The sequence below is a fragment of the Diadema antillarum genome, unplaced genomic scaffold (genome assembly GCF_040938485.1).
Source record: "Diadema antillarum isolate AM-2024a unplaced genomic scaffold, OU_Dant_1.0 scf00000139, whole genome shotgun sequence".
Lineage (NCBI taxonomy): Eukaryota > Metazoa > Echinodermata > Echinoidea > Diadematoida > Diadematidae > Diadema > Diadema antillarum.
Genome location: NW_027271028.1, coordinates 1,308,820 through 1,334,791, shown reverse-complemented (window position 1 = coordinate 1,334,791; position 25,972 = coordinate 1,308,820). Strand labels below are relative to the sequence as shown.

The following is a 25,972-nucleotide window of genomic DNA, read 5'->3' as shown; positions in this document are numbered from 1 at the left end:
GATTATAATGCAATTCTGCAACCCGGACTGATAATGGAGGGTTGGATTAGATTGATGATGGGGGAAGGCTTTCAACATGCTTGCAAAGGCTGTTCATTCTATGTGCCACAAGACTCTACCATCATAGTAGGGAGATGAAGTCTTGAGCAATTCATTGTAGTACTCCTTTATTATTTTCTAAGTCAAGGTCACCATTATTATGTAGGCTTTCATATTTTTTTTGTCCATATTTTATGTGTGTGTGCATCTAGATTGAAGTGTCTTCATATTTTTTGCATGCTGGCAATTATGGCCCACACGTTAGGCAGCACGGCTGTTCATTAGCAGCCGCAGCTGATGCGGGTGCATGCTCGGGTTTGTGCGTCTGTATGCCGAGCAGAGCTATATTTAGACTGCAGGCTACTTGCTGTGAGAGATATACTTGAATATTTCATCAAGGAGGCAGAATGGAAGAAAGAGATAGAGAGAGAGATGGAGAGTTGCCAAGATAGAGAGAGAGAGAGAGAGAGAATTAATGAGTTGCCAAGAGAGAAAGAAAAAGATTTGACAAAATGGAAATAGAAAGAGATAGAATGAAAAGGGCTCGTTCTTACATCCCTCTATTTGTTGAGAATGAAATCAGATCAGTTAGACTTTTCAGAGCTCACCACATTTCTCTTTGTATGAATCTCTCATTGTCTTTCATTGTGGTGATGTTTCTCTATGTGGAATCCTTGTGGACTTAAAGGGATGATGTGGTGTTGGTTGAGATGAGGATTGAGCTTTAAACTTTTTGCAAGGTACTGACCAAGAAATCACTTATAAAATGTTACAGAGCATACAATTCTAATTCAAAGTTTATTTGATAAAAAGTTTTGAAATGGCTGAGATATCCAAAAACAAAGCAAGCCTAATAAAAGGTAGGTCCAACCTTTTATGAGGATCCCTTTATTTTGGATATCCCTGCCATTTCAAAACCAATTTCCATCAAATAAACTTTGAATCCCTGTTAGAGTTACATGCTCTTTCATATTTTATTATGAGGTTCTCATCTCACAAAAAAAGGAAAAAAGTTTGAAACCTGAAGCCCCATCTCAACCAAAACTATACCATATCTTTAAATCTGTTATCTGGCATGGAGGCATGTGCTTGTGCTTGTAACAGTTTTAGTGGCAAATGCACATATATGGACTATTATAAACAGAAAACATAAAAATAGATTTCATCATTTGTGGTGCTATGCCCTTTTACAAGAGCAAGATGCTGATGTGTCTGTCAGGAAGTGTCATAGACACATGTAGCTGAACGAAATATAATTCCAGATGATTGGAACGAGATGCACGTATGGAAAGAAAGAAACAGATATTTCTTGAAAACCAGGCATCCCTCTCTAATGACTAAATACTTGTTCTGTTTCCAATGTAAATACTGTAAATGTGGAAATTTTTCGCGATGTGGAAATTTTCACGCATATTACGCGCTCAGAAACCAGCACGAAAATAGAAACGCAAATTTTTTGCATGTCATATGTTCCACTAATATTCTATCTTGAATCCACTGAATTAAAAACTCGCAAAATTCTTCTCACCCAGCCGCATGCAAAAAAAAAAAATACTAGCGCGAAAATAACCACTTTTACAGTACCAGCTTGTACAGTACTCTATTATGCTTTTTACTTTTAAAGTAGGCTGTTATTGTATTCGTTGGACAAGGCATCGTAATGGGAATACTCATTACATGAATAATCCTGTTGCTGCTAATGATCATGCCATGTCTGAAACTTGTGAGATATTATCTTAGTCAATTCAATGATATTTTACTGTCCCCCCCCCCCCCTCCCCTTTACCTGTTGTATGGAGAAAGCTTGCAGCACCAACACAGGAGCAAAGCTCTGACTTAATTTCAACACAGCATCATCATTAATCATTTGAGACTGTCACGTTTCTGGAATACCGTGTCCTTCTCTCACACATTTTACTCCCTGGAGAGGCGTGGCAGATGGAGAAGTAGATGAATAGGAATAGGGTAGACGAAGAGAGGGACAGAGAAAGAGTATTCAAATAGAGAGATTAAAAAAAAGGGAGAGATGATGATACATAAAAGAGGGAGAGAGTATTTTAATGGAGGAGGGATAAGAAAAAAGAGAGTCTTAAGATATTATTCCACATACTAACTACAGCAGGACATTCAGAGCGCAAAGTCATCTGCATGTCTTGGTGCAAAGGCACACTTGCAGGAAATACTCTCCCCATCTCTCTTTCATTCTCTCTCTCTCCTCTTACACACACACACACACACACACACACACACACACTTACACTCATGCAAACAAATGCAAACATGCGCTATACACATATATATACACACACACACATACACACACACACATATACGCAGCGTAGCCAACGTGTATTGCTTGCCTGCAAGCTCCCATTCTGCCCATTGTCATATGCACAGACAGAGAGGCGGCGAGGGACACAGAGGGGTCCCATAATCTATGCGTGTGACGCACAGGCCGGTTGCCCACATGTGCCAGAGCACTTTGGCGGATCGGGCTCCGAGTGCAGGGGGAAAAGAAAGCACACTGTAGGCTTGGCTGTAGTCGACGGCGCATTGGACTATACCGCCATCATGGCCACCGAAGCTGCAGCTTGCCTCTGAAGGAGCGAGGAGAGGGGACGAGGGAGGAAAAAAAAAAGGAAAGAGCATCTCCGTGGATACCTCATGGGTTTAAGATCGCATCACCCCACCTATGCCCTCTGACTCCATCTCGACACGTTTGCCGACTGATTGTTCTTCTTTCATATGTAATTGTATGCGTGTGGTGTTTGTGCGAGGTTCAATCTTGGGATTATCGCTCAGTTTACCCGGATTCTTCCCCACTCGCCGTGTGCTGTTGACACCGCTTTTCTTGGATAAAGAGTTATTTTGTGGTCATCTCGAGAGTGCAGCAGCAGTCATCTTACTGTGTGGAAATTTACAAGGATCAATCTCGTCCCATTCTCTCTCTATCTCTCTCGTCGTCGATTGCTCCTAACCGTGTCGGCGCACCAGAAATCGCATCAGGGTGACGTCAGAGGGGGACATAGAGCGCCTTCCACTGGCCCTCCCCTTATCACCCTCCTGTGTTCAAAGGACACACTCCTAACTGGCTCTCATCAGTGTAAATCTGGCGGATTCTAGAGGGGATTTGTCAAGCTAATTATGAGGTGTTGGCTTGGGGTCGGATTAAAGCAAGAATACGTAAGTATATGCAGAAAGAGAAGAAGAGTAATGGGATACCCAGAATCTTGTGTGCAAGAATTTAGAAAAATGCTGCTTCTACACTAACAATCATGTTCTATCCATGCATCAAGAACAGCGATTGAAAAAGTCTAATACTGTTTACTCATTGGTAACATTACACAAAGACAAAATATATTGCTCACATATTATATATCATTGCCATGATCTCTCTGTAAGAGATATTTCAGAGGTAGATTTTTTTTTAATGATTTCCCTTTCAAACGGTATTGTATCAGTTGCAGCCTTAGTTTTAAATAATTAAAGATAACATTTGGGCCCGTTGACTGTAGAAAGTTGAGTATACATTGAAAAATGTAGGTTTGATTACTATGATTAAAATTTCACTATCATTACATGTATGTCACTTATTCTCTGTTTGCACAACTAAACAGGATAAAAGTAAAACCTGTTGCACTATTCTCGCAGCTTTAGAAACACCTCCTGCTCCAATTGCATAGGTTTTGAATTGCAAAGTCCCCTTTTTAGGTGAATTTTTTCGTAATGGCAGGTGTCAACCTTAGTTTTAATTCTGAATGTCAAGGGGCTACCCCGTGGCCCTAACTCCATTACCTATGGTTCAGCATGAATGCTGTATAAATAGTGTGCACACAGGGACACCAAAATAAAAAGATTGTCATTACCAAATGAATGAGATGTTTTGCGTGCAGTTTTGTCAATTCGTATATCATTTTACGTTGCATTTGCAATCATGTATCACGTTAAGCCTCCCTAGCAGAAAAAGAAAAAGAAAGGTCAAATGCAGTGGGGTTTTCTGTGCTAATCGGCTCTCAAAGTATGCAAATGGTTGAATGAATGGACTCTGTCATGGAGTATTTCTCAATTGCACACAAGGTCACAATCGTCATGAAGAGAATATGGCCCTATTTGCTCAGGGTAACCTCGTTAGTGATAACACTGCTCTCCCAGACAGCTGTCCAATTATTATCATACCCCAACATTTTCAGATATATATCCATTTATACGCCTGTCTACAGGGGTATCTCATGGGCAAATCATCTTGTGCGAGAATGAGCACACATCAGGTGGGATTTGAACCCCAGACCTTCTGTTTACAAATCAAGGGACCTATCCACTTACTGTAACCTATTCACTAAAACAAGAGATGATTTCTTCTTAGCTAACCCCCCCCCCCCCCCCTTCTACAGCGTTAGTCCTTGTAGATGGATTTTTTTTCTTTTCTGGATAATTCCACTGATTATACTATTTTATAGGTGCCTTTTTTTTTTTACAGTCCTTCCCACGGAATGATGTAAATGTAGAATAGTTCACAAGATGGAAATTTTTCCTAATGTGATGCACCACAAGTGTTTTTGGTACAGTTCATACGTTATCTGCAGGAAGCGACAAAGGTGTTCATGCTGCAATGAAGATGCCCTTCTAGCTCCAATGTGATCATATTTAACTATTAAATCTAGGCCATGGCTGATGCATGGCTATCAATTTGGTGCACACCTCCATGCGAGTTCTATGTGTGTTGCTGTATTGACATTGCAGATCTTGTAGAAAACAACAACTGCATTTATTATTATGCAAACACTAAGGGTCCAGACTTTGGTGCATTACTGCCTAAATGTTCTCTCGATGTTGGGATAATGTGATTGATGGTTGTGGTTACAAGTGGACAGAAACACAAAGAGATTGATTTTTTTTTTCTTTGGGGGAGGGGGAGGGGTAGCGAACGGGGGAACTAGCAAGTCCAATGTATACCTGACTGTACACTTCCATTCTTTCAGAGGCATTAAATCCAAGCGCTGGTTGTTGATGGAACGAGCACACACTCTCAGCATACATAATATATGACAGGAGGGAGAGCGGTTGAAAAGCAAACACAATCAATCTTACAACGAACGGCACATCGACAGACCGACAGAGCTGGGAAGGGGGGAGGAGAAGAGATAAAAAGGAGGAACAGCGACCCCTCCCAAAACGAGACAACGGCTACGCCTTCTCTGGCTGCCCTAATGGCATACGTTGTTTTTTCCAATCTGGGTTTCACAGTTAATGCATAATTGTCGCCATGTTTGTCCCCTGATTGTCGGTGGCTTTTTCCAGTTTCTCCCTGTCTTAGATTGTGTGTTGATGTAATTGATTTCCAGGAATCTTCAAATGCAAGCTGAGCTATCTCAACTTAATGGGAATTTGATAAAGGAAAGATCAACAAATCATGAGTTTTTTCCCCCAAATCAGCTACACCACCATTTTGCTCACTTCAGGCTTAGTAAATCCCTTCAATTCTCTTTGATATTGGTTACGTGATGGCCAATTATATGATTACGAAAGGGCATGGAAGACTGCAGTATGGAGTATGTGTATATACATGTGTGTGTGTGTGTGTGTGTGTGTGTGAGTATTTCTGTGTATTGTATGATCACATTTTGAAGTGAAATTTGATTAATGTTGTAGCTTCACATTTATATGATTCAGATTTGAAATATGTAGCTAGTCTTTTCATTCTTAGGTATTGTCTCAAAATCGTGTCATTACCGTGTACCTACAGTATAGGCATACATTGTAGGTCTGTACTCTAGGGATAACTTATGGTAATGGTGCACTGATTTTAGGTTGATTCCATAGTCATCTGTCATCAGCTTGCTTTGTAAGCAATCCGGTTTGATCATGTCTGTATGCATTAGAATAGGTACACTGTATAGTGTCTTTTCACATCAAAAGTGTAAAAAGCTCTGGTAATAGTGACATGTGCAAGCTTTGTACATGTGGTTTTTTTTTCCAGAAAGATGAAAAATACTTTGAGGGTGAAAAAATTTCTCTATATCTTTTCAAGAGAACCATCAGATGTAATCTCATGAAACATTTAGGTTTAACTGTCAATCGAACCATGAGTGATGGCCCATTTTTTCCCTTGGCGCAGACTGGACAGTTTGTGCCACAACCTCCCACAATCCTTTGCCAGTGTAGCCTCTGCTGCCTGATTCGATCGATGATTTGACAGGCTATCGGCCGAGTGGGAACTTGTTATAGTGTCTTCCTGTCTTTTGGTTTGAAGCGTGAAATTCTACACACCTCTTTAGTTGCAGCGTGGCATGCATCATCATCCTTGTCACATTAAATCTGTACATAGCGTGCCTCTGTTCTGTACAGAGCCTTCCTCTATGTTACCATCAATGTTCTCTATTTTTTATTTATTCATTTTTTATTTTTGGATGGAGGAGGTGCTGTAGAGTTTAAAGGTCCCCCCTCTATTTTTTCACATTGTTGATGGCAGTTGTATAATAAGGGAGTTCACGGTTGCGATTTGCGCATATGTGTGCAAAATAAAGGTCAAATGAGAATAATTGTGTATTTGCCATTGACTTTCAAACGAAAAGAATAATTAGGCAAATGAGGATCCGGAATGTTAAGTTGTAGGTTTCACCGTGTTAGAACACACAGGTGAAAGTGATTCATCAATAATGTTTAACAAAAGCTGCACACGTATTTCATTGACATTGATTACAAAGGTGGCATGCTTCAACAAAAAATGCTCTGTCACAGGTCGTTTCCATGTTATTTGAAAGTCTGTGGGGTAGGGGTCAAATGAGACATGCGCTAACCATGTACTCCTTTATTAGTGTGCGAAAGGAAGTTTTATGCTTATTCTCAGTTAATCATAAATAACATGATTGGTTACTCTTACACATTCAGATGATCGGCCAGTTATGCGCCAAATCTACAAGAGTTAAAAGTATAAACATTCATTTTATTTCGTATATTAGATCCATTTAGACTGGATAAAAGTGTAAATAGTTTGCATTACAGAAGTAGAACAGAAAAAACAACAACAGTTGTAGCAGATCACGCTGTAAGCTATGATCGTCGTGATAAACTGGCCATTTTGAAGAAACAGCTCAGTGAACAGCCATCTGCCATGGATGTGTAAACGTTAATCTACACAAGATATGAACATACCAGTGTACAGTCTTGTGCATTAGTTCTAGACATTATTCATATCCTTGTGTACTCTCATGGTAGTGCCATGTTCTAACAATCATTTTTTTTTTAGCTCTATTTCCTCGAGAAATTTTTGACAAGTCTCCACTGTTTCTAATATACACAACTGTATCATTGCACATTGACCCATTGAGGACATGCTGATGTTGCTATAACACACATTTCCCACAGACACCTGCCTGAATATCCGCGGGACTTGTCCTCAACGGGCTAATCTAATTAGCCTTTTCACATTTTCTAAATCAATATGGTAGAAAATGAGATGACACTGGAGATATTGTTGTAGATATGCTGAGAGAATTTCATCCTTCAAAATGCACAGCAGAAAGAAAAAAAAAATATTGCCCAGGGAGTTGATTCTGACCTTTAACCCAAGCCTCCAAACAGGATCAAAGTCTTAGATTACCATGCACTTCGACACAAAATCCTCGGGTGCTTATTTTATTTCCACCAATGCTGGTTCCCCCTTAATTGGATGGAACGCTCTCTTGTAATGTTTATTTTAGACTTCACGGAACCTTGTAATGTATTCCTTTGCTACTTTTCTTTCTTTTCCCCTCGTACTGTTTCTGCCTGTGATGATGTTATTAGTTTCTTCTTCAGTTCACTTCCCCCACCCCCACCACTTTCTATCCAGTGTATTCTTCTGAGTTTGATGTGATCGTATCTCGAAATGTATTACCCAAATTGTGATGTTTTGTTGATGTCAGCGTTCACTCAAAGTTAATTTGAATCATCTTCGTCTCTAGCTCTCGTGTCGTGTTTGTCTCTTCGTCATCTTTTATTTCTTGCAACTCCTGCTTTCCTTCCTCTCAGTCGTTCTCTCATTTCTCTCTTTTTGTGTGTGTGTATATAATGTACTGTTATCTCCCCTCTATTTTGCTCATGTTTGCACGTCTTTTGCATTTCTGTTTTCTCTCCTCCCTCTCTCGTCTGTGAACGACCTCTGTGCACCTCTTTCTCGTCTGTCGTCTAGTTTTGGTGTACTGTTTACCGAATTCTTGATTCTTGCCCTCCAATCATGATCCCCGTGTATCCATGTTCTGATATTGTGTACACACACCTTGCGACCCGTGTATGCGCAGTAATGAGAGACTCCAGATACACCAAAAGATACATACTTCATTATCGAGCTGCCAAGCTGCACATCATCTTTTCTTTGTCGTGGTTTCTCCTGTTTGGAGTGCATACCAGAGAGCAGCTCAACATTGATTAGCAGCGAGCCCACGAATTCACCTACCTGTGCCCACTCTTGTTTGGCTGCTTCTAATTTCTATGGCACAATGAGAGTCTTTGTGATGCTGTGCCATACTCTTTTTAATAACAGCTCCTCACCTTGGCAAGCTGATAGAAGCAAAGCTAGTGTTGAGAAAAATAACGTAAACACGTCTCCATTCTTGCAGAGTAGGCGAGGGAGCTTGACTTAAATGTCGGCATATTTTAGGCACAAAAAAAAAAACAACAACATTTCCAGGAGAAATGTCATGATATTAAATGTCTGTTCAGTATGCAACATTTTTCTGTTCCCTGGGCCCATAGTACATTTAGTAACGAGAAAAGCATTCTGAGAGCGCAGACCTCCATCAAGCAGCTTGTTTCCAACCATACATGCATCATTCACACATATACGAAATAGCAAGATAACGATCGTGATCCGAATCTCGAGATCTGTATAGGAATGTATAATCCAATTTCCAAGTGATAAAGAAGCCTGTGTTTACCTCATCAGTTTTTTTGCAATGCTGCGCGTTGCCGCCTCGAGCAGAGCATGCGCTCTTGCACGTATGCAAACCTCAAGTACGCAAACCTCAAGTACGCACAGTGTGAACTCCCTAGTTCATTGACCTTTTTGCAAAAAGTTGAAAAATACCATCAGAAAATTTTGTAAAATTCTCTGATTACTACCAAAATTTAATCATTTGTTCCTTGTGCCATTTATCAACTTTTCCTGCAAGTTTCATCCAAATTGGTTCACAACTTATTGAGTTATCTTACACCCAGACAAACCAACGGCAACAAAAACATAACTTCCTTGGCGGAGATAATGAGGGATACCTAAAGCACGCTGAGGGAAAAATGAAAGAAGGTTCAGGGAATGGATCGCTTCTCTCATTCTGTCCAAGATGAAAGTGGTTTGTGCAAGAATGTGATACAAACTATCATAAGGCCCAATACTCTACCAAATGATCAGACAAAAAAAGTTGATGGGGAAAAAGAGTTTAGGGGAGGCCGGGGTATTTTTCAAGAAGCAAAATGAAGGCTCTTACACTCGGCCAAGTCATGCAGTTTGGGTGGCTGTACAAGTACCTGTGTCTAGAAAAGAAATGGACAGATTTTATTGCTTCTTTGCCTCCATACAGACACTAAAGCTCTGAAAGCGCAACTCACCTTCCTGAGCAGAATCTATTTATGGCAGGAGAATTTCTGCACTTGGATTACTTTAACCTTGGCCATGCTGCATTAGTGGTCATTTTTAGAACAACGTTTATACCTGCTCAGTTATGTAATGATGGATGTTTTTGTCCTTTTGACAGATACAGTAGATACTAGGACTGTGTTTTAGCCAAGTTTATCCCTCCGTCAGAAGGGGAAAATATGAGGATTGCTTTTACCAATCTGCAGATGCTGTGCATTTTCATATTTTCCGTATATGTGTCATATTTTTATGACATCAAAAACACAGGATGAATGTAGATTTTGTTCTAAATGGAGGTTGAGTTATTTATAGAGTGCTACAAATGATAAACAGAAACAATAAACTAAAAATACATTCTCTTGAAAGCAAGGAATTGTTTTGAGTTATTTATAGAGTGCTTATTAATAATAAACAGAAACATTAAACTAAAAATGCCTTTTCTTGAAAGCAAGGGACTTGTTTTAACCCTGTTAAGAAATAACCACCTCTCATTAGTTATGTGTTTTTCATTTGATACACATTTTTCTTTGTTTATGAACTCTTTCCTCTTGGATACAGATTTTTGAAATCTATGTTATATGACACTGAAGTTACTTTTATAAATATGACACCAGATTAAGTTATCATACGCAATATGTTATGTTGTTGAGCACCACAGAATTGACGTTGTTTTCAAGGCCTTCCCAGCCCCACAGATTATCATAACCAGCTTTAGACTTAAGATATTTTTCAAAAATAATTGTTGGTGGACAAACATTAGTTGAGAGTTGCAGTATACATTTACATGGAGTACATTTTGCTGAATGTGAAAAGTGTGGGTAGGGCATATCTTGTCCTTCACCCCACCCTACCTTTTTTTTTTCCATCCTTCCCCACCCTTTTCTATCCTATACCCCACCCTGCCCATCTCCTGATGGCTACTGCGCCGTGCTTGCTGGCTTGCTTCAGCGCATACAGGCCTCCGGCCTCAAGCCTGTAATCACATTAGGCTTCTTAATGATACGGGCAGCAGTGTCCTCAGCTTGGGCAACAGTGACATGAGCAAAGTACTGGGATGGGTACATGGGGGGATTCTCCGCATACCTTGGCGGGCGCTTTCCTGCGCCTTGGAGAAAGAGTCTCGCCCCCCACCCCTCTCTCCTCCCCATCGATCCTCTCGCTCTTAATTGAAAACACAGATCATGTGCAATGATAGGCTTTATGTCCCCCTCTGGGGGTCACTAGAGAAAGAAAGATGGTTCGTGCATTATGAATGCTTCAGAAGACAAATAGGTAACAGTTCAGTTTTTGAAGTCATCGTTAACAATTTGATGGAAGAACAATTTGATTTAAAAAATGAAATTACCCGCTGTTTCTTTTGTATCTGGAAAATGTATGATATTTTGAGTGGTGATGTTATCCCGTGGAAATTTGCTGAAATTCCATCAAATTCATTTTGTCACTCATGTTGATAAAAATTAGATATTTATAACTGATTACATCATAGATAAAATGTCAAATGGATCATTTCCTCTGAAGGGAAGATATACAATTCCTATATTACTGTATAGTGCGCCTGACTCACTGTATGGAATCATGGGTCTTTCTTGAATGAGTTATGGTCTGTCAGTATCGCTTAGATGTCTTTCTGAGTGGAGTGCAGTTACATTCCAATTTCTCTGCTGGAAGTACTCGTAGCCTGGCTTCAAGCTTGTTGGCTGTTTATTAAAATATATTGTGCATGAATGTTTTTCAGCTTTTATTTGTTCGTTATGCATTCATTTTCAATGAAAACATATCTTCTCATATCAGAGGGTATCTAAGCTAATTTGTGGTACATCATTTATTGCACTAGGCAGGTTGTTGGTAAATGAGGTTGGTAAATGGGGAGGGAAAAAAATCATTTACAGGCTTGAAGCGAGACTGATGAGAAAGGTGGCAGTACGCTGAATGGCACCTTTAAGGCACGCCAGATTCAACGTGATTGATGCTGTGTTGGTGCTGATGCAGACTTGAATCACTCTCTCCATGTTAATTGCCCCCAAGTCTAGGCAATCAAGGGTGTGTTAGGTAAGTCATTAGCATCCAAGCACTCCAGCATATCATCAGTACTACTAATGCCAGCCAGTACAGCAGCCAACTCCGATTTTGATTTCCATGAGGTCACTGATCTTCTACCATGCAGTGCCCCCCTCAAATCTGCCTTCCCCCTTCATTGCTCATCCGTTGCTTGCACACTTGTCTCCGATATTTATGCTGCTTGGTGGATAAATCTCCCCTCCACGGCTGTTTGGAGCCTGGGAGAGAGACTAAGTGGAGAAGTCTTCGGGCTATGGGTCGAACAGGAATGAAAACTCATAAAACGTCAGAGATGATTTCGACCTAAATGATTCAATTCCCACAAGTGGGATAAAGCACAATCAAGATAATGGCACTTTGCTGAGCTCCCTCTATGGATGTGACTTCTACTTGCCTCACTGTTATATACAGTATGGGTCATGTGTTTAACCCCTCAACCCAACCCCCCCCCCCCTTCCCTCGTACTTTACAAACGGATCAAGTGGACAAAAATTTAGCTAATTTGAATTTGCTGTGTTTAATAGTTAGATTGTGCCCTAACCTTCCCTGGACCACCATATCAAATTAGTATTGACATTACATGCAAACAGGTTGCCAGTGGGAATGACTGGCTTAATGGCAATGCTTGACTGCAGATCCAAAAGTAATGTGGCTACTGGTCGTGAGAATACTCCTACATTGAAATTTATGAATTGGAATGAAGTTTTACATTTAGGCATAGTTTACATTAGATTCTCCTTGAAGTACATTCCTGATTGAAACTGTTCAGATATCACAAATTCTATGCAGGTAAAAAGTAGAACAGTGAAATAGAGACTTGCATAGCAGTGTGAAAACTCGCTGGGTGTGATTCACTGCAAGAGATATCCCAAAATGCCTATTTGTTTCTGTTCCCATAACAACCTGAGTTCATAATGCCAATGCACTATTAGATATACATGATTTGGGCAAAGTCAACACATACACACACACACACACACACACACACACACACACACACACACACACACAAAGTGCTGCCAATATCGATCACTTATTTTTAGAATAAAAGACGAAGTCAACAGAGCAGTTTTTGAGAAGGGCATGAATTGGAGGTTTTCGTCCAACAATACCATCACTGACCCCACCCTAGCAGTGGCCAAGCCTGTAACTCCTGCCCGGGCTGCGGTCTTCCCGGAACCCCTTTCCTTCTGCTCCAGGGGTTCTGAAAGGCTGCCCCAGGGCTGGGGAGCGCCCATGCACCTGCTGATGTACTTAGCGGCGGTGCATCAATTTTTCATGATAGGCCTTTAAAAACACCATGCAATCACAGGGCGCCACAAGCTTCATATACACATAATATGCTGCACGCACACTCTGCCCACACTTCTGGCTCAGCAAACCCAGCTCTTTGCATGTGGCCAAAAATTGGCAGCAAGACCCTGTCCCTTGCTTGTTAACACAGTGACGCAGTGGAATGCTGTCAGGTATTGTAGAAGTTGCCTGTACGCCATGCAAGTTGGAGGTGTGTCCATTCAACTTTGATAGAAAGCCTGTAATCTGATATGAAGTCAATGCCATACACCTTATTAAGTACCCCACGCTCACTGGTGTAAGATTGAAGACTCGATGCAATGGAAAGATGTGAACTTTGCTCTACACAACTAAAAGCAGTTTACATCATAGGCTGCATGTAGTGTAGTGTGCATGTTTTGTTACTCTTTGTTTGTTTGTTTTTTACTTTGGAATTTTGGGTTTGGGTGATTTTGCGACTCGGGAGAAATATATGCGCATTTCGTGATCAACCTTGAGTGCCCTTCATTTCAACGTCCTTGGCTTAAAATTGCGATTGATGGCACTGAATGCAATGCCAAATCTTTTTAAATCCGTGCGCAAGCATGGGAGATCCCAGCCAGAATTGCTGCGTGCTGTGTTAATTTGCACAATTTTGCTGCGTTTGAGTGCTACAGCATAGCGATCTTTTCAGACTACATCATAAAGAATGCTTCCACCGCGTTAATGGAAGATGCGTGGGGTGTAGGCGTTCAACCCATTTCGGGTAGTTACAGGTGTGAAATTTCATTCTCTGCAGGGATGGTGTTGCGATCTGATGCTTTCGCTCACTGTTATTTGATTTCTCCCATAACCTTTGAAATTGTGTAGCAACCTGAAATGGGCTGAGAGTGTCATCTTTAGGAAATGATTCTCCATTATCGCGATGTCCAGAAAGATAATCAAATATGGTCAATGGGAAAGAGTCTTTATTTGTGGCTTTTAGAAGCATCAGTATTCAGTCATATAATGTGAAATGATGGATGCTATCTGATTGATACATGTAAATGGAGAGTAGTCCTCAGGAACATAAAGTCCTTTACATCTTGGGAGCCATGTACGGTCTTCTTATCTGCCTTACATGAAGTTCTGCCATTTAGTGGTCGAGTTAGAATTTTTGATGTGTTTAGATTGGTGTTTGTTTGAAAAGCCAATGGCATGACAGCACAACAACAAAAAAAAAATATTTACAGATGAGCTTGAAATGTTCTATTCAGCAGAGAGGCTTGACTCACTCTGTATGGATGTTCCCTCTTGTTTTCATTGTCAGACGTGTCCATGAAGGCAAGATTTTTATTTCATACCTAGCTTGTGTGCTTCCATGATCAATATCACATTGACTTATTGCTTGACCTTTACAGCTATCCATTCTTACTGAAGTGCATTTGTCATGACAACCATGTATTGCTTCTTTGTCGCAACTGCCGCTCATATCGCATCCATTTCAGGGAGAGATACACTATGCATTTTATTCTTGGGATTTTGCGTTATTTGCCACTGTTTTGATGATCTTCCCACATTCCCAGTCACATTTTTGAGGAAGGCCTATAAAGCATCTGAAAATGTCATTTGCAGAGTACAGGGAGGCGCCGGCTTCGCAAAAGAGACGAGTTTGGATGAAATTCACGTTTCGCTGTAGGCCTTGTCAAAGGGGGTCTCAGTTTAGTCTGCCTGACTCGAATATCAAAATGCTAGCTGTATGCCAGGAGAGGGTAAGAAAATATCAGACGATTTATCTAAAGCGAGGCAAGAGGAGACCATGCCCACTGGCAGCCTAATGCTTCCATTCCTCTTTTCCCGCTGTATCCAGACGAACAATTTATTTCGACTACACTCGGTAAATCTTCGCCGAGATTAGTCCCCCCCAACTTCAATTTCGTCGCGCAACGGTGTGTTTTGCCGCGAATCATTTCACCCCGCATCCCGGGGAATGTTGAGCAAAGATCACATGATTTTTCTGGTGAACTTTGGTAGCCTTGCATCAGTGTCGGGGTGACTAAAATCTAAGAAATGTTCATATGCCCCCCAAGCATAACTGATCACTCACCCACACTTAAGTTAAAATGCACACACACACACACACACACACACACACACACACACATTCATAGTCCGGCACACACATTCATAGTCACACACTCACACGCACTCTCGTACCATGAGCACAGTAGGCAAAGATGCATTTCCAATGCCAGCATACAGCAGCTCCACATTAGCACTGACATTTCTGAGCCCCCCAACCCGAGCCACCAACTAATAATGAATCAATTTTAGAGAAAATTGTATCGAGGCAGCTCACCTAATCTGGGCAATTCATCCGAACTCGACAGGCACTGCTCCGCTTGGTGAGACCAAACGATTTGCTCCACGACGACACCCTCCCCCCCCCCCCCCAACTCGTCCTCCCTTTCCCTTTGCGTATTGCTTCCCAACTTCCAGGCCCAATTTGGGCAATCCACCGCGACCGCCTATCGACATTGCCCGGGAGCAGATCCTGTTTAAACTTACACAGATGCATTAGGTGAATCTGCCCTTTAAGCTGGCAGACAACTTTCTTGTCGTCTTGGCGCTCGCAGATTTCCACCAAGGCCGGGCTTAATACAGTCTTCCTATGACGACTAAGCTTGTTACCGGGCGCGTTCGACTCTGAAACCATCCAAGGGAATATCGGTGAAGGAGAAAATCCCTTCCCGTCACTATATTTCGTTCCGCTAAGGTTATTCTCAACCGTAGATGAACTGACAATCAAACTGCATTAAATACTTCACTAGCACTGCTCAATGAAAACAGCATGTGTTGGCTTTATTCACAGGACTGTCTAAAGTTGTGTCTTGTGACCTTCTACTACTGGAATAATTCAAGAAGTTTTCTGCAGAACTGCATTAGATACCTGGTACGAAAAACAAGGGAGCATGTCTGCATTCAACTGTATTTGCTGCAAGCAATTACCGTATTTGCTGGTGTATTAACAGCACCTGTGTGTTAACAACGACTCCATTCCGGCCCGGGGAGAAACACATGTCTGTGCTCTCAGATTCATTTCCATGAGATTCAAAGTATGGTTTCCATAACAACTGCTTGTGGAAAGAGATCATTGTGCATAATAAATTCATGTCTGACTTTGACTTTGCACTCAGCTGAAATAAACAAACAAACAAACAAACAAACAAACAAACAAACAAACAAACAAGCTAAAACCACTCAGTTATGAAAGATTTATCTTGCAAAAAAGCTGCTGTTTGTGTAAGCTCTGTATTGGCAACTGCACAACTAAAATCTGAAGAGGGCAGCATACCATTAAATGATTTCATCACAATGCATGATGGATTGAGCTATCCTCAAATTATAGTTCAAAAGTGTCATCTTTCCCCATTGCTCATTTGATCAAAGCAGTGCACTGTACAAATGTGCTTTCACAATCTTCAATATTGGTTTGAGATACTTGTACATGTATTTTAAAAAAAAAATCCCGAAAAACGTATTTAGAGCAAACCTATTTGGTGAATTTGTTCAGAAACCATCATCAAAACTTATTCACCCATTTCTGCCACTCATTGTCGTGATATGAGGGTCCTTCACCTAACTGCAGTGTACAGGTACTATAGCCTACTTTATGGGTTTAGTAGCATGGCTGCTGTCTGCACAGTCCCACTCATATATTTTTGCGTAAGTTTAGTGCTAGTTTTCATGGTCATTAGAGAGTTTACTGGGCAATATTGTTGGGCTTTGCTGGAAGTGAAAAGTGACTTTTCACCCTCACCATTCTAAGTCTCTGAAGTTTAGAAATTTCATTTGAATTCCCATCTAGCGTGCTCCATATCTCAACCTTTTGTGTTTCTGCTACCAAATCATCATATCAGGATGATGCCCATGTCGAAAGCATGCGAGCTCCATGTGTGCAAATACAGGTGTAAATGAATGAATTCTATAGGAGATCTTGTTGGCCCAGTGGAGGCACAATATAGGAGTACTCCACATACAAGCTTACTGCACATAATGCCATGTTTGATCTATTGATGTGACTGTGCTTTGTCTGCTTATTCTGCCTTCTGCGTCATGACAACAGAGCAGTCATGTGATACAGCAACAGAACAACCCTAGGCTGTATGAAAGTCGTTTGGCCAGGATATACATTGCATTTTGTGAAATTTGATATAATATTGATTTGCTCTGATAATTGTAAAGCTTTTCTCAGATATTTTCTCAGATGTAAAGTCTGTGTGTAAAAGTCTAGTAGACAATGGAGAGTTTCCCCATGTTAAACCAGTGAACCCTAGTTTTCTCAAATGGCGCACAGTGATATACATTAGTAGTCATGATAACTGATTGACATTTTAACACTGTTCCCAGGAGGGTCTAGTGAATGCATACTTGGTTTGAAATGAAATAGAGAAAAAGAGAAGAAAGATATATGAAGGAGATAGGGATATAACAGAGATATACGAGAGAGAGAGAGAGAGAGAGAGAGAGAGAGAGAGAGAGAGAGCGAGAGAGAATAGAGACAGAGAAGAGAGATTGGAAGGAGACATATGAAATATATTTGTGTGTGTTAGAGAGAGAGATTTAAAGTAGAGATAAGAGGGAGGCAGATGTGAAGAAGATATGAGCGAGGGAGAAAGAGAGAATGAATTTGAGATATGAGAGACATGGAGATATAAAAGAGATACAGAAGAGAGAGATTACGGAGAAAGAGACCGACGTACTACAGTTAATGTCCAAGGTACGCTGATAGGAATACATCTTTGTGCTGACAATCATCCAGCAGTAATAACTCAATAATGATACCTGTGTCAGCTGTGCACGATCCTGACTCTACCGTGTCTTGTTGAAAGTCAGTCTTTGTGTCATGAATACCATGTATTCTCGGCAAAATATCATCAAAAACTGCATGGAATATAGTGATATAATTGTATTCTATCATGCACTAGTTTTATGGTGTTACAATCGGGCAGTCCCACTTTGGTACGTACATTCCTTTAATAGCTTGCATAGCAAAGCACAGAGTTTCATTGAAAGTGTAAGAGTCTACATTGCAGAGAGACAGTGGGATGCAAACTGTATGAAGGTCCTCTTTGGAAACTTAGTCATGGAAAGAAATTGTTTGCTCTTTATGTGTAATGTGGCAAGAATCTCTTTCATCTTACCATGTGAGTCTGTCTGCCTGCCGTTTGCTCTCTGAAATTGCATCAGTGGAGATGTCAGTGTCACATTCCTCCCCAGTGAGACATAGTACAAGCCTTCCCTGCCCCACCCACAAGCTACCAGTGCCCCAGGGCTGCCCTTGTGTGTAGTCCACATGGGCGCCCATGCCAGGAGAGCCTCTCCCAGAAAGTATCCCATTAGGTTGTAAATTCCACCAGAAATCGACTCGTGTGGCATGTGCTGGGCTGTCCCAACTGCGCTTTGAGCTTGTCACTGCACCGACATCAAGCCGTGAGGTACCCTTCACGCGGGCACGTCATGTCGCTTGTCCCCGAGGTTTAGAGAGCAAAAGGGGCGCTAACTCCACCTGGATGCTGTGTGGTGTTTACAGCCTTCTGGCTATCTGGCGATGGTGTCATATAGTGGTGGGAAGGGAATAACCGTAAAGGATGGCAGCAAATAGTGACAAGAGAAAGTATGACAAAATTGATGGTTGTGATGCTCCTGTCATTAATCCGACCTCCCCCCTACACACACACACACACACACACACACACACACACACACACATTCATCTCTCCCCCGGTCCCATATCTTTTGTAGTTGCCCATGAGGTGCTACCGCCTACTCTGAGGGTCATAAGTAGCTCTCTCTTTTCTTCACAGGCCTGCCAACAGAAACATTTGGCAGCTGGCCCTGATGACATTCGGCAGCTGCTGCAGACATTTGCCGGAGAACCTCTTGGGGGTTGATTTATCGCTTGACATTCAGGAAGAGCATCGGGAAGAGATGGGGTAGGGGGATGTATGACCCAAAAGCTGAGTAGCGAAAGGAGCCGTTACTTAACCTCCTTTTTCCTCATCTCCCATCCGTGGGAAGCATGTCATGCATGTCTGGCACTTTTTTGAAGCGATAATTTCTTCGCACCCTCTTGACAGGCGGGATTTGCACTTCCTGTGTCACCGAGTCGAGTCGCTGCACTCCACCGGTGCCGGCAGTGCCGCAAACCTGAGGAAAGCGCAATTGCTGTCCAGTAATCAAGAAATCTGAGGCTGCCCAACGCATCAAACCCTTCTGATCATGTCTTGAATGATATGGAATAGATTGGGTATTTCTACAGTAAAAGGGGACACTTCAGGAATGTCAGATTTTTTTTTTTTTTTGCACATTACCCCCAATACATTCTGATCATTTATAACACTTTGATGAGAGATGAAACTTTGCCTCAAAATTGCTTCACACAAGTAGTCTATAAGAATTTTGCCAAAATGACATTTTTTACATGTGTAATGCTGGACTGACGTCTATGTACTGACATAAATGAAGGTCGAAAAATAACTTTTCATTGAAAATTTGTTGTTTTTCAACTGAATGGCCTCATAATGATTACAAAAGATAGCAACCCCCAAATTGTATTGATCTCTGTTGGTGGTAAACATAAATTGTTTCAAAAGATCATATTGTATGGGGGGGGGGGGGTAATGCACAGTGGAAAAACAAAAACAAAAAACAACATCCCTTGAATATCCCCTTTTACCATGAAAATACCCATTTAGCCTAACTCCTGGCTTTGATGGCGTATCTGTTGGTACCACTTTAGGAGATTTTGTTGTGATGAATCTACGTCCCAGATTTTATTAAGTATTTGCCTCATGAGATCACTGTTTGTTGATTTCTTTCCTAGAAGGGCTAATCTATACCCAGTTTGTCTGTTGAGTCATGGTGGTCCTGCCTCATTAAGCTCTGTAATGGATTTGTGGAATTAGAGTAATTGCTACCCCCTCCAGTTGTGTGTATTCACGTACGTTTATATCTGTCTGATGTTTGCTACCTACTCGTGTAGACAGTGATTAGTAGCAGTCATGACTGGACAAAGAGAAAACAACAACGAAAAACAGCTTATTACCTTGTTCTTTGGATCCACCTCACTTTGAATAAGCATGTTGTTCAAATTATTATTCGACCAGCTTTCATTACCTCTGCCAAGGAGGTAACGTTTTTGCCAGTGTTGGTTTATCTGTCTATCTGACTGTCTGTTTGCAAAATAGCTCATAAAGTTGTGAACAGATTTGGATGAAACTTACAGGAAAAGTTGATAATGACACAAGGAGCAGATGATTAAATTTTGGTAGTGATCATGAAATCTTGGTAGCGATCATGGAATTTTGATGAATGTTTGAAGGATTTATTTATTTATTATTATTATTATGTTTTGCAAAAAAGGGTCAATAAACTTGGTATTAAGTCTTTGGAAATTCTTGTCTGGGAGACATCTCGGGCAAGCTGTGGCATTGTACATTGTACTTCATTAAAACAGATTAGATATGTGGGTCGGTCAGTTTGCTGGGGATATAAGACTGTCCAGTTCCAGATAGCTGTCCTCAGTTACAAAATCCTGTTAGTGGACTTAAAGCAGGAATAGGCATAGCTTTATTTGCATTAAACTGAGGAGGTTACACAGCCATCTTGTTTTGTTTTGTTTTTGTACACTAACACCCTTCTACTCCTAAACTGATGACATGTCTTGATCACGTCTGAGGCATGGAGGAGTCTTACTTTGTGATGTGAAGCAAGTATAGGTCAAAGAACTCCGTAGAAGAAGGCGCTTTTCTTCTTCATCGGACATCTCGCTACCTTCCAGGGGAAAACCAAGGGAGAATGTCAGAAATATCAAGTTCGGTGGCTGTTACTGGGCCGGAGTTAACACGGATTAGTTTACAGTACTCAAGACTCTGTTGATGCTTTTTACCATCGCGTGGAGGAGGTTGTTGGTAGTTGCTCCTCGGGTGAGCTTGCGTTTTCGCAGAATGCTTACCAAAATATGACAGATGCGAGTGAAACATGAGAACTGATGTTCAGTTCTTGGCGGGTATTGATAAAACTGCTAATTCCCTCGTCCTGCTTGGCATGGGGGCAGTACATCCACATCTAACCCTGATAGCACAGAGCATAATTATAGTGATCAAACAAAAATTAATGGATGGCAGCTCTAAATATATATGTCATTTATCTCCATGTACAAGGATTCTACATGAATCGGTGACGATCCTGAAATTTATTTGTCAACAGAATTCAGAATGAAAAAAATAAAAATATTGAATGTTCTTGTATCAAATATGTGTCATTTATTAAAATGTAATTTTATGTACATATTTTAACAAGAAAACTACAAGTGTGCTGCAAACTGTGGATTCCCCAGTTTGGTGTGTCAGATAGCGGTTGTGAATTGTGCAGGGCTAGTGTGTGTAATCAAACCCAACCTTACTGTTACAGTGTGCCAAGAACCACTGTGTCAGCTGTTACACACTGTACACAGTGTGATGCACCACACTGTGGAGTGAGCAGCATGAAGAGTCCAGTATAAAACTATAAACTAAACTTTTGGAAAGATGACTGTTTTATGTAAATCCCACCTTCTGGCCAGGGCCTCTTTAGCTCCTGGCAGTGCCATGGAGAACGTCTGTGGCTATTCCTGCAGTTTGCCTTTGTGACCTGCTCAGGGAGATGTCTCAAGCAGTGCGCAAGGTTCGCGTCTCCTATCTCGATGTGTGCATGTTGGCTTTGCTTGTGTATGTAAGGGTGGATTTGTAGTAAGCGGTAGTACGATGCGGAGCTTCCGAATGACCTTTAGAGGGCCTCGTCCCGTGCGTCTGATTGGTCGTGTGTGTGGGTGGATAGGACGGCCTTTTGCAACGGCTTTACGGTGGGGATTCCAAGTTAGTATTGTGAGGTCAACTGATGTGTACATGTGTGTGTGTGTTTGTGTGTGTGAGTGTGTGTATGTGTTTGTGTGTGTGTGAGTGTGTGTGAGTATTTATCCCCCTCCCCTATATGTAAGGTGTGCTTGGATGACAATGACAGAGAGAGGGGGATAGACAGAAGAATAGACTGAAAGAGAGATTGAGAGGACTATACAGAATTAGATGGAGTTAGAAGAGGAGTTTGAAAGACAGATTTATGTCCATGAAGAATGATGACAAAATGCATAGATTACAGACATTTTGGTTTCATGGTAGTGTCTTAAAAAACAAGAGTGATATTAGACAAGGAGGAACATACAAGAAAGTAGAGTCCATCATAAAGACAATTTGAAAGAAGAAAGAGGAAAAGGAAGTGATTAGAAAATAAGACATATTGTGAAATTGATAAGGAAACCAGATGAACCCTTTCTCTGCCACAGACTTTGGACAGTGTCTACAGTGCTATGGGGTTTCTGTATCAGGGAGCACTCAAAGCAAACTTAGGGTTAAGTGCACATGACTTGGATGTGGAATGGAAGAAACTAACATTAGTGGTAATGAGAAAGAAGAAAAAAATGTTTCTTGTGGACGTCCTGAGACGTAAGAGATGATGTAACATTGAAGGTCAGTGAACTATGCGTGACTCTGAATTTAACATATGATAAGAGAAACCCATTTTAAACACAGCAAGACAAATCATTGAGATGTGGTAACTATGAAATCATGCGGAAAGGAAATCCAAAACATCCTTTGGAAGGAGTTGATTGTTCAGGCGTGGGACAAATTGAAAGTAAAGCAGGTAAAGAGAAAGCCACAATTCTAAAGATCACATAGTGGGCAGAGAGAAGAGGAATTTCAGCGAAAGCGAATGCAAAAAATGTTGACTTAGTTTGGGCCAAATTCAGTGAAAAGAGGTCCACAATAATATGAAGTGGGCCAGATAGGGGAGATTTTGCCAAGGCGCAACCAGGAGGATAGGGGAATTTCTGTGTATCAGCCAGTGGGTGTGTTTGAGAGAGAGAGAGGGGGGGTGGGCAGAGATAGAGAGAGAGAGACTGCTTTGTAAATGAGAACTCGGCAGCTAAGTGATAGAAGTGAGAAGGGGAGATGTCAGAATTGTCGCTGAAGGTTTTGACCGGACACCTCTCCTCATGGCTCCTCTTTCAACAGGAAGTCGACCCATACACATCCTAAGCATACAACTCCCCCCCCCCCCCTTCCACCTCCTCCCCATTCTTTTCTCTCCCTGTCTAGAGAAGTGCAAGGAAATAAACACAGCGGTTCGAGACATTCATTTGTCAGAACCGATTCCTGTGGCCATACATCAGAGAATGCTCGGCGAGTCTGCGAGGCCCGTGTGCTCGGGACGAGCCGCACAAAAGGTCAGGCCGTGTCCCCGTCTCATTTATTTTGCCGGTGGCGCGAGTTTCTGGAAAAAGGAGGTGGAGATGATCAGATGTTGCGTTGCCATGGGGAAAGTGGAGGAATTGGGGAAAAGAGGCGGCCAGTGGATTGGGGGGGGGGGGGAGAAGGGGAAGGAGTAGGGAAGCACCATTTTGGGCAATGAGGGTTGGCTGGGGTGGGAAGAATGGCTCATCATGTGTGTGAAAGAAGGAAGTAGGGGCAGTCAGGAGGATTGCTCTTCATGTGTGGGCAGTGGTGTCGCAGTATGATAAAAAATGCATTGCATTCATTCAGGTGACCTGGAATCCTGTAACTCACACCCTCACTCCATCACAGAAGATAGGGGCAGGGTCTTTCATCACATACACTATGCACCAAGGGGGTGGGGGGGGGAGAGATAGATAGAGATAGGGAGAGAGAAATATATGCTGTGCATCAAGGTGGGAAGAGAGAAGGAGAGGGACAGATATATAGAGATAGAGAGGGAGAGATAGAGATAGAGTGATAAAGATAGATAGAGAGAGAGAGAGATATAGAGAGAAATATAGAGAGTTCAAGATAGAGAGATAGAGATGGTAAGAGAGAGAGAGATAGGGAGATGGAGAGAGAGAAGGGAACACCATCTGCAATTCTGATAGCAAGTCAAGTTTCTCATTCCACAGGTGTGTCGTTTGATGCAGACTGCAGATCAGGTTAATTGGAGTAGGAATCTATTTTTATGTGGGTTTTCAGAAAACTAGATAGATTATATCATTCTTTAGTTTTGGTTGGATGGATCTTTGCCTCAGAGCTAGTTTGAACATTCCCCCCCCCCCCCCAAAAAAAAAAAAAAAAAAAAAAAGAGAGAGAAAAAAAGTGGTACTGAACATATGAGACCCTGACTCCTATAAAGAGATGATGAAGTCCTTATGTTCTTGTCATGCAGAAATTTTTATGACAAATGTACACAAGTGCAGACCTACACACACACACACACACGCGCGCACACACACACACACACACACACACACACACACACACACACACACAGAGCATTGGTACATGATGTTGAAAATAGTGACATCTACCTCTATCTTAGTGAAGTGTGATTATCTTAGGTAGATGTAGAAATGTTGTAATAGTCTCTGTTTACAGACTGTCAAATGAAATAGCCCCCATGTGGCTTGGCTGTATGCTGGTCTTCTCTAGGCACCATTTCAGCCTCTGTACCTCAGAAACACAATCATATAATAGTGCATTGGGCTGAGAAAAACATGAATATACATACACTTGATGATGCACCTATTTTGGATGTAGTAAAGCCATTTTCATCAATATAATATTTTTTTTTTTTAATGGAGCAGCAAATACAAGGCAAAGATCTTCTTTGCATGATGAGTTTTGCTTGTTGGCATGCTAATTAGGAAATGAATGTTCTTGTAGGAAACAGTGATACAATCTCTCTTTCTCTCCCCCCCCCCCCCCCACACACAATCAATCTATATAAGTAATTGTATTAACCCATTCATTCCCATGGAATCATGTGAAGTAACAATTGGACTTTGAGACAGTGTGTTTCAGAGGATTCGTGGGCCTAAACCCACTGAGAGTTGATGGCTGTGAACGTTATCCTTACGGCTGCTGATTAGCAAGGCATCACAGCGCTGATCTGAATGAGACCCCGTTGCCATGGAAACTTTTGTAGATGTATTATGCAAATTCATCAAGTTGATCTGGTCCATTGTGTGTGTGTCTGTCTCTCCTAGAAAACCTTTACTGTACTGGTATTCTTAGAATTGCTGCTCTCTAACTCATTAGGCATAATAACGTGTTTGAGTAAATGATGTACTCTGATTTATTTGAGGCTAGAGGTTGTTGTAGCTATTGAATCAGTCTGTAAGACACAAACGTTAAAATATTAAGGTTTTTACAGGTATTGTCTAGTATTTTTTTTTGACCCATCAACTTGTTAAGTCTTATCCACAAATGGTACTGCATTTAATGTACTCATGTTGTGGATGTATACCAACTGAAGCAGATACTCCTCTTAGATAATCAGCATCAAGGAATATTTACAACCAGCCATTAAAACTTTACCAACTTTGGATGTCCTACAGTCTCCCGTCATGTCCACGGCATTCTGTTGGTGTTTTTTGTTTTTTATTTGGTCCTATTTATCCTGCAATGTCTGTCCTGTTTATAATTACTTTATCTTTTTCCCTTGCAATGAAGAAAGTCTGTTTTTGCATCAGTTGCATGAGTTGACACTTCCAGCGACAAGAGAATCTAATGTTGTTGATTTTTTTTTCCATTCTTTTTACCCATCTCTGCATCTTCCAGGAGAGGTAGTACCGACAAAAGACGATCCTAGATGACGGAGTACGCTAACATGGCGGACGAAACGGATGACGGCACCTTTGGTGTCACCGTGGAGGAGCTGCGCCAGCTCATGGAGCTGCGGAAAGGGGAAGCGATCAATGAGATCAATGCAAAGTATGGCGACGTCATGGGCCTCTGCTCGAAATTAAAAACATCGGCGACACATGGTGAGTGCATGCATGGCCCTCTGTTGCGCATTTGTGTTTGTGTTTGTGTTTGCGTAGCGTGCATGATGTGATGGGTGTTTTTTTATGTGTGTGGTGTGTTTGTGTGTGTGGTGTGTATATGTTTTTGTGACTTTGTGTGGAGT

General features: G+C 41.4%; 1 protein-coding gene across 1 annotated transcript in view; it reads left to right on the top strand.

Moving 5' to 3' along the window:
• The first annotated feature begins 1,353 nt into the window (after positions 1–1,353).
• The window catches only part of LOC139721129 (plasma membrane calcium-transporting ATPase 4-like), a 36,384-nt gene continuing 11,765 nt past the window's right edge, over positions 1,354–25,972 (top strand). The window contains exons 1-2 of the mRNA XM_071632458.1: positions 1,354–3,222; positions 25,624–25,829. Coding sequence (XP_071488559.1) covers positions 25,655–25,829 — 175 coding nt within the window. The 5' untranslated portion in view covers positions 1,354–3,222; positions 25,624–25,654. The remainder of the gene's footprint in view (positions 3,223–25,623; positions 25,830–25,972) is intronic.